At 37.1% G+C, this 10,025-nt stretch overlaps 1 protein-coding gene across 1 annotated transcript; it reads right to left on the reverse strand.

Annotated features, from left to right (window-relative positions):
* Positions 1–4,908: 4,908 nt before the first annotated feature.
* Positions 4,909–7,894, reverse strand: LOC110904741. Its single transcript, XM_022150591.2, has 3 exons — positions 7,307–7,894; positions 5,857–6,073; positions 4,909–5,759 (listed from the first exon to the last, which is right to left on the reverse strand). Exons 1-3 carry the CDS (start codon positions 7,556–7,558, stop codon positions 5,287–5,289), a joined length of 942 nt encoding a protein of 313 aa, XP_022006283.1. The 5' UTR covers positions 7,559–7,894; the 3' UTR covers positions 4,909–5,286.
* Positions 7,895–10,025: the final 2,131 nt, after the last annotated feature.

The following is a 10,025-nucleotide window of genomic DNA, read 5'->3' on the forward strand; positions in this document are numbered from 1 at the left end:
TGGGAGTAACTTTACTATACTTGTCCTTTACGTAGATGACATTCTATTGGCAAGTAATAGTTTAGACATGTTGCATGAGTCGAAGCGGTTACTCTCGCATAACTTCGACATGAAGGATCTCGGAGATGCTTCTTACGTCATTGGCATCGAAATTCACCGAGATAGACACAAAGGGATCTTAGGATTGTCTCAAAAGACTTACATAGATCGTGTCCTTACACGTTACAACATGCAACAGTGCAAACCCTCCGTCGCTCCAGTAGTTAAGGGAGATGTTTTCGGTTCATTCCAGTGTCCGACAACAGAGGTTGAAAAGGAGCAAATGAGCCAGATACCTTACGCGTCAGTAGTCGGGAGCCTGATGTATGCTCAAGTCTGTACTCGCCCAGATATCGCTTATATTGCTGGAATGCTAGGCCGTTATCAGACTAATCCTGGCCTAGATCACTGGAAAGCAGCTAAGAAGGTCCTCAGATATCTGCAAGGGACGAAAGACTATAAACTGACTTATAGAAGAAGTGATCACTTAGAAGTGGTAGGTTATTCTGATTCTGACTTTGCCAAGTGCAAAGATGACAAGAAATCCACTTCGGGCTACATCTTTATGTTAGCAGGCGGACCCATCTCATGGAAGAGTCATAAACAACAGTTAACTACAACTTCCACAATGATGGCAGAATACATTGCTGTTTACAACGCAACCTGTCATGGAATGTTGCTTAGAAATCTGATCACTGGACTCAAAATCGTTAATTCCATTTCTAGACCATTGAAGCTTTACTGTGATAACTCAGCTGCCGTTAGTTTCTCGAACAGTAACAGTTCGACTGGAGCTGGTTTATATCTCGATACAAAGTACTTGTTCGTACGTGAACGTGTTGAGGAAAATAATCTTTGTATAGAGTATATTAGTACTAAAGATATGCTAGCGGATCCGATGACTAAAGGTCTCCCACCTAAAGTTTTCGAAGAACATGTATCGAATATGGGACTTACTAAAGACCTTGTTTAATGGCATATTGTACTAGCTTATGTTTTAATTAATAAAATTTCCTCAGTTTGATTTTGTATGTCTCTAACATATGTTCTGCCGGTGTAATGACATATAAACAAATATAAATACAAATCAGACGCTAAAGGGCTTATACATATTTTGATCGTAACTATTAGGTTTTAAATTGAGGCTATAGTATGACTAATGGGGGTCCTGAGTCGAATGATGATTCAACGGCTGTATTTCTCTGCTATAGTTCTTGGTTTAAAGCTAAAATGAGTGTTAACTCCTGGCCAGGCTTACCTAATACTCATGATAAATGATTACTTGGCTAAGTGGGAGAATGTGAGATTAAATATATAAAATGTAATATTTAATCTTGTAGCCTATATAATCATTTATATTATATTAGATCAAAATATATTTATTAACCTATTAATAATTAGTTGGTAATTGTTGATGGACCATATTACCCTTATTAACTAATTGGGTTTCCTCTTGGGTGTATAAATAAGGGGCTTATTAGAGAGTTAAAGGGTTACACAGTTACACACATTACACAATCATAACCCTCATTAACATCAAGAATTCGTGACTCTCTCCCCTAACCGAAATTACCCTACTTCGGTTTTCATCACCATCATAACTTACACCCTAAAGAGGAACCAGATCATCCTGACAATCATGTCGAACTCAATGGCTGCATCTCTGACTGGATTCTCTGCTGGCCTGTCTGCTGTAACAGGTATTATTCATGTTTTCCATTACATTTAAACAAAACTGATCCAACAGTAGGACCAAGTCTGCAATTTTTGCAAACGACAGGGACCAACCAAACATTTAACTCTTTTATTTATTTTGTTTTTACGAGCTTTTCTGGTGTTGGTGGTCGCTGTCAATGGTATAATATTGCTACTACTTAACACAGTTTATGACAACCGCTGCAACGTTGAGGCTTAATACTAGTGTTTAATAATGCAACCATAAAGAGATAAGTTATTTCTCTTTTAAATAGTTGAGAGAACGTACCGTATACGTCTCTAACTCTCTATTGTCGTCTCTAACTCTATTGTCGTTCGTATGTTCGCTAATCGCTATACTCCAAAGTCCAAATTTGAAATCAACTTAAATTTGGGCCAGAGTAATTTAAACATTTGGGCTGTTGCAGCCAGACGTAACATTTAACAAATTCAACGTAACTACCAGACCCGGCCCACTCATTTTTTCCACTCCTTCAAATTATAAGAGAAATCAATAAGAACTAGTTTTATACACCACCCACGCCAAACCGAATCATTACGTTACAGCTCGTCTAATCGATTATAGTTCAATACCAAACGACGATCATCAAAAGAATCAAGCGCGAGTTCCCAAACATTCCTAGCACTATTGAAATCCTTCTTAAGCATACTTCATCCACACACTTTTGTTCCACCTTACTCTCCTAATTAGATCTTCCAACTCTTTACGTTTACGGGGGTCAGTGTATTTCTGTTTTGGGGCGTTCCCTCGCTTCCACCTGTTGATTATTTGAAAGAAGACAATCTACAAATTTAAAACAAATTAAATAGGTAAAAATGTAAGCAAAACAGTTAAAAGTACAAGTCTTAATTTAGTAGGTTTATCTGATATAAAAAGAATAACTAATGGACTAGAGCGTTTTGCCATAAATCTAGTGCACGATCAAGTGAAAGCGGTTCTAAATGAAAATCAAACAATATTACTGTTTAACTATGACTTGGCGGACGTGGAAGCTGTAGCAACTCATCTAGGGTCCAAAATCTTTTCTGAACATCAATCAATCATCTTGCAAAACACGAGTCGTACTTTCTGTTGTGTCAGTGACTAGTAATTAACCACTGTCAGCAACTATCATTACATGCAAGGGCGGACCTAAGCTTTGGCTTGGGTGGGCGGGCGCCCCCCTTGAAAAAAAAAAGTGTATTTTCGAGGTAAAAATCCCGACTGCACCCCTTGAAAATTTGGTTGAATCCTTCGTTCGCATCCCCAGAAAATAATTCCTGGGTCCGCCATTAAATAGTCATGAACCAAAAACAACTATGTTTGACCAGTGGGAACCTTATGCAACTAGTATTACATGAACCGCATCTTATAAATTCAAGATCCATGGTGTTGGTCGATTAAATCAGACAATTAACCACTGACAGCACGCCTATTCCATGTTGATCCAGCAGAGCTTTGTAGTACTGCACAAAAGCAGATTAATAATCAAATTAGAGCATCCAAATATCCAACAAATCGACAATAAAACCATTCTATAACATAAACGTCACAACAGTTTGGATCACTTGATTTTTGCCCATAAGGATTATGTTCTACCTTTCATAGAGATAGCGGATTAAGCAGGGCGTGAAGATTGTGTAACGGGTCAAAACGAGTAGCTTTTTAGTATGTGTCAATACACTAATTGTCCACTTTTTTTTAACTTTTTGTTTATAAATAGTCTGTCCCAAAAAATACAACAATTTGTTTAATGAAAAAAAATCCCAAACCGAAGTTTACTTCCTTACGCTTTATAAGCATTGCAATATACCGACGACATTGATTTTGGTCCACAAGATTACTCCTTAAAATTTAAAATGGTATGTGTTTAACATAGTGGTCACCACAAATACAAGCATGCTAAGATGTAGATAACCTCATAACTGCAGCAAAAGATGAACAACCAATACGGACATAACGGTTTTATAGCCACACATAATAGTTACAACGCGATGTGCCAACATCTGTTTAAGTTATTAAGCTTCTACTGTATTTCATTAAGTTGTGTACTTTGTAGTGCATTCATTAAAAACCACCTGAAATGGCTCCACTAGATCAGCGGGTCGACCCATCCGTGTCCAAAAGGTCTCGGTTCAATTACCTTAACCCAATCAACCAAGAGCAAAAGTTTAGGGCTGAGTTAGTGGGGGGCTGAATGTTAAGAAAGTCAAAGTCAAGAGGAAAGTCAAAAGGTTGAAATATGAGGCGAAGATGATTCAGAATCCACTTATCACCAAATCAGACAATTGCGCTCGCTGCTCAATTAGCAGCCATTGCAGCCCAGATAGAGACTATAGTAGCCCTGAAGGAGGATATTGCAGCGATCAAGGCTTGGATGGAGGACAAAGAACCTCCGGATGAACCTAAAGGCCCACCGACAGATCTGGTCAAGGAGGAAGCTCCCGGCGTCAGTCTAGTGAGGCCCCTACTGTACATCAAATATATCAAAATTCAATGTTTGGCTGCACAAAATCACATACTCCAATCGAACAGAAAGATGATAACTATTTCTGGGTGAAACACGACACAATATACAACTTAAAAAAGCACAGCATAAAACACATGAGGCCCCAAGAACCTTTCGGAGAAACTATACTACTTAAAAAAGCACAGCATGTATAAACCAGCAACATACAATATCAATAATTGATGCATTAAGAAATGAAATAATACCGAAATCCTGTTGGCGAATCGCTGTCGCTACTGCAACGTGAATCAACCCCGCAACTACTTTCATTCTCCAATAAATCGCTAACCATCGCTGCTAATTCTTGGCTAAAAGCCCACCCAACATCTGCCAACCACTGCCCCTGTCATCAACCACGGGTCCTGTCACCGGACACACTCTGCAATCCATCCTCCCTCCACCACCAAAAAAAACCCACTGTTTCCCGTACAATTCTAAAACCCAATTACATGTTTACGTACAATTTCATGACTAAAATACCCCCCCCCCCCCCCCACACACACACACACAGCCGACCAGACCCGACCCGCTCATTTTTTTCACTCTTTTTAAATTAAAAGATAAATCAATAACAATAAGCTATCATCGCCTCCAACCAATCCATAAGAAACACAACCATTCAAGAACAAAAGATTGAGAAACCAGAATTGCAACACAATCATAATTTTGTATCCAACTTTACCATCTTTAAATTAAAAAACATTACATTTGATTGTCCAACCAACCTCTTATAACAACTCAACAAAATAAACAAATTTCAAGTATAAAAAAAACAACAAACCAAAACTTTTTCGGATCCACATAACAAAACACTGAGGATCGGATCATCATCAAAAGACGAAAAACAAAATCCAAAAAAAAAAAAACTATAAAATAAATTTTGAATAAATAAAGTCACCAAATATCTTCAGGTGACAAGTGTAAATCAAAAAACAAGTATACCACCACCCATCAGAACTTCCAAAGGCCAGAAAAACGCACCAATCTTGACGGGTTTAAATTATTAGTTACCGTGTTTAACCGTGTAAATACTTTACATCTCTCAGGGTGTTCTTATCCTCCACCTATCAACCTTAACACGACCCGCGGGCTTCTTTAGATGGTTCCTATCTGTTTCCAGCTCGAACTGGATTAAAGACTTGAGCCGATTCAGGTGCCCGTTACAGAGTTTGCGTTGGCAATCAAAAGGGTCGGAAACGGGGTCTAATTCAGGGTGGATCTGTCGTTGATAAGGGGAGTGCCATTTGGATTGCAAATAGGCGAGAGATCTCCATGGAGGAAGTGGCATGGAGTTTTGTTTGAGCGATGATTTGGCGGCTTCCACCATTACTTGAAGAAATTGTTTTAACTTTGTTAACGGTCCGACGTAAACAACAGGAAGTGAGTTTAATATCCGGTTGTAGGACGGAACGGCTCGAGCTATCTCGAAGTGACTTCTAAAGTCGATGTCAATGATTAGACGGTCCGAATTTCCAGAGTCGTTATAGTTTATTATGTCGATGTATTCATGATCCCCTGCATTTTTACGAAAAGTTTCTATCGTTAACACCACAAACAATTACCGAAAATTCGCATTCCGGAAAACGCGTATTAAAAATAGGTTAAAGATTACCTCCGGGAACTTTTCCGGTGCCCTGCCACCTTGAAGTGCATACAGCAGCATCATAACCAGAAAGCCTGAGAAGTTTGACCAGAGAGAACCTTATGCAACTAGTATTGCATGATCCGCATCTCATAAATTCAAGGTCCATAGCGTTGATCGACAAAATCAGAGAGTTAACCACTGACAGCATGTCAATCCCATGTTGATCTAGCAAAACTTTGTAATACTGCATAAACGCATACTAATAATTAATAATCAAGCATCCAAATATCCAACACAACGACTAATAAGTCATCTTTTTTTTTTCTTCCGTTTATAGCAAACACACCATAACAGTTTGGATCACTTAATGTTCATTGCGCATAAATTCTATCTTTCATAAAGACCGCAAATTAGGCGGGGTGGGCGGGTTGTCTTATGGGTCAAAACAAGTTGCTTTGTATTACAGGTCAAGTTGACTTTATTTGAAACTGAACACACATACCCCTTAATTCTACACCACCTAAATATCCACAATGAAGTTTGAACCCTCACCATTCCGTTGAAGAAAATTCAACGAACACCATTGTTAACTACTTAAAACTTAAAATGTATAATTTCTGATTATTTAGATGCAGATAACCGCAACAGAGGATGCACGACCAACTCAGCCACACAAAAAAATATATATTATGAAAGGTTTTTCAGCCACAGAAAAACACAATACTTACACGTTAACGCAATGTGTCAACATCCGTTTTCGTTATTAACCTTCTTACTATATTTCGAGTTCTTTGTAAGCACATTCATTACCTACTGTTATAAAAAATAAATATAAAGAATAACAAATAAATAAAAACATGAGAAAAGCATTGCCATCCTAACTCTTAAAATATGGACATGCTTATTTCAAAGTTAGGCAGAAATACTAAAGGCAAATTCTAACCAAGCACCAGGATATTTCCATGTTCCACACCTACTGTGCCTAAACACATCAAAATTCAATGAAACTCAACATACTTTTATCATAATTTTGGCTGCAAAAATCCACCACATACTTTAATTGTACAAGGGCGTAGTTGACATGACCAAAACGCGGCAAAAGTTCGGCGTTTTGGTCCAGTCAACAGACCCGTCAGTCTTTGTCTGGTTGATCGGACCAAAACGCCGCGCTTTGGCCACAGCTCGACACTGCAGGGTATGCACATAGGACAAAAAACACATTTTTGGATTGGCTATCTACACACTTGGTGTGTAGATAGTTTGAGCCTTGTACAAAAAGAAAATTACTATTTATGGGTAAAAGATTATCCACAAAAATTCAACACTTTTATGGAAACCATAAAACAAACAACACATGGGACCCCAAGAACCTTTAAAAAAAATAACAAAACCAAAAAGCACACCATGAACAAACCATCATAATTCACACAACATCAATAATTGACAGATTAAAAAAACAAAAAAAACAAAATTATACCGAAATCTTGTCGGCAAGATGAGCAAGTTCACAGAAACCAGAATCGCTATCGCTACTACACCGTGAATCAGCCCCACAACTACTTTCATTCTCCAAGAAATCGGAAACCATCGCCGCTAAATCATGTTCACTTTCATGACTAAACGCCCCACCCAACATCTGACCCCCTACACCACCACTACCACCGCCGGAACCACCGCCGGACATCATCAACCATGGGTCCCCTATCACCGGACACACCCTGCAATCCATCCTCCCTCTACAACAAAAAAATACCTTTTTTACACGAAAATACCCAATTACAAATTAATTACAAAAAAACCCTAAATTGATCAAACCCCGTTAGATTACGTCTACAAGATTCTATTTTTATTTCTATTTTTGTTGATTATGAATTGAATTGAAAGAATGGGGTTATTAAATTGAAAGGGGTTATTAAATTGAAAAAAGCTACGTGGGGATTGAAAGTAGAGAGGAATTATGAAAGATTTATAGAGATCCAAAGGGGTGAAAGAAGAAAATTTGGGGGAATTTTGCAGAGGTACAATCAACCCACAGAGGATGAAGATGAAACAAATAGACGGGAAAATGATATAAAGAGGATTCAGGTGGGATGTGAAATTACCAAAATGGGTTTCGTCGTCAAATTGGACCTCATGAAGTGGAGGATTTAGGTTAATTACGTATTTAGACGCAATACAAAACCATATTCAGATGCTTTTTAACATTTGTTTAATACCTTATCCACTCAAATGGGTTGTAACAAATAAAAAAAAAAAAAAAAGTAGATTATAGGGTTGTGTTGAGGGTTCGGTTAATTGTGAAATTGTGTAAACGGGTTATCGGTTTGGTTCATAGTCGATTTTATTTATTAAATTTTGATCGGTTATTTTAAATATGGTTGCAAAAGTTGTTAGTCGGATTTGAGAGTACCCAGTCTAGACGGAGGTTCCTTGAAGAGTAATCAACCTAGGCGAAAAGTACTCGACACCCAATTTTGTAGCAAGTGCTCGGCGCCCGGGGGGGGGGGGGGTACTCTGAGCCTAGGCGAGACTTTTACAGCCATGATTTTAAGTGTTTTAAACTGTGACAAACGGTTTGGTTTACGGTTTTAAATTTCTCAAACCGTATAAAACTAAACCAGGCCGTATGATTGGTTTTTCAATTTTTTGTTATTACTTGTATTTGATTATTTGTATTTTATGTTAGGTTGAACAAGATTAAAAACGAACTAAGTCTGTTATTAGATGGCTAGACAACTTTTCTGATGTGATTTAGACTATTTTTCTAATGCAGTTAGATGGTTGGTTATTTTAGACAACTTAGTTTATATATTATTACAACTTTTTCATTCTAAATTATATGCGTTTGTATACAAGTAAAGTTTAAATCGTAAAACTAAATCGAAACTAAATTGTTAGTAATTGTTCGCTTAGGTTTGGTTTTAATTTTCAACAATTATTACCTTATAAATAAGCAAACTTTTTGTGCATCATCAGTTGTACCATGTGTCTTGGGAGTGTTTAAAAAAAAAAACATGAAGTCAAGGTAGTCAAAGTATGTATGTTGTTGATTCTATGTCTTTTATTGATTTATGATGCTTTTAGTGTATGTACCCATGATCCGACAAGGAGCCAGAAAACATGGAAGCATAAAACAAAACAAAACATCCATCTCACCAAAATTAAAATAACGCCGAATTATTAAAAAAAATTATTTTTTTACTTTTAACCCAAATGTTTTTATCTTTTGCAATTTTAACCATACATAATTTTTTTTTTAACTTTAACTCAAAACTCATAATTTCTTTTTTTTAACTTTAACCCAAAACTTTTCATTATTTGCAATTTAACTTGACAACTTTTGTCACTTATACTTTTTATCTTTCTCAAATTTTCATTTTACGTATAGTTCTAAATTTTTCGAGTTAATACGACGCAACGTGCATGTATAGTTCAACGTTTTTACCTATATTTTCCCATGTTTGACAGGTTCGTCGCAACACGCATATCCTAGGTCGACTTAGTGCTGGTGGTCGATGACGGTTGTGTGATATTAGTACTATTGGACACTGTTTTACGCATCGCCGCAACGCGAGGTGTGCTTTGGGTGTTTTTCAAAGAAAAAATGGTTATGCATATGGTTGTTTAACGTTTTTACCTCTATTCTTCCATGTTAGATAGGTTCCTCGAAATACGCATATCCTAGGTCGAGTTAGTGTTGGTGGTCGATGACGGTTGTTTGACATTAGTACTATTTGACACCATTTTACGTCCCGCCGCAACGCGGAGTGTGCTTTGGGTGTTTTTCAAAGAAAAAATGGTTATGCATATGGTTGTCGTAACGTTGGCTTTGAGGGTTTTAAAAAAAATGATTTTTTTTACTTTTCACCCAAAAGTATTTCATAAATTACTTTTAACCCAAAACTATTTGTTTTTTTTACTTTTAACCCAAAACTTTTTATCTTTTACAATATATCCTCATAACCTTTTTTTACTTTCAACTTTGGTCCTTTATACTTTTTATTTTCCGCAAATTTTTCGCTTTATGCTTGGTTCAAAATTTTGTGACTTAACACCTTGCAACGTGCGTCTTTGGTTTAACGTTTTTACGTTTCGTTATAAATTTTGCGAATTAACACGACGCAACGTGCGTGTATGGGTGAACGTTTTTACATCGTCTATTTTTTCCCCGTTTGACAGATTTAACATAACATGTG

This window comes from Helianthus annuus, chromosome 14, assembly GCF_002127325.2.
Source record: "Helianthus annuus cultivar XRQ/B chromosome 14, HanXRQr2.0-SUNRISE, whole genome shotgun sequence".
NCBI lineage: Eukaryota > Viridiplantae > Streptophyta > Magnoliopsida > Asterales > Asteraceae > Helianthus > Helianthus annuus.

Bases quoted from the DNA above. Each gene is read 5' to 3' on its own strand.
- LOC110904741 (XM_022150591.2), bottom strand. From the start codon at position 7,558: ATGGATTGCAGGGTGTGTCCGGTGATAGGGGACCCATGGTTGATGATG. The intron at 6,074-7,306 runs GTATAATTTTGT...GCGTTTATGCAG, and splicing joins ATCTTGCCGACAAGATTTCG to TATTACAAAGTTTTGCTAGA. The intron at 5,760-5,856 runs GTAATCTTTAAC...GTAAAAATGCAG, and splicing joins CACCGGAAAAGTTCCCGGAG to GGGATCATGAATACATCGAC.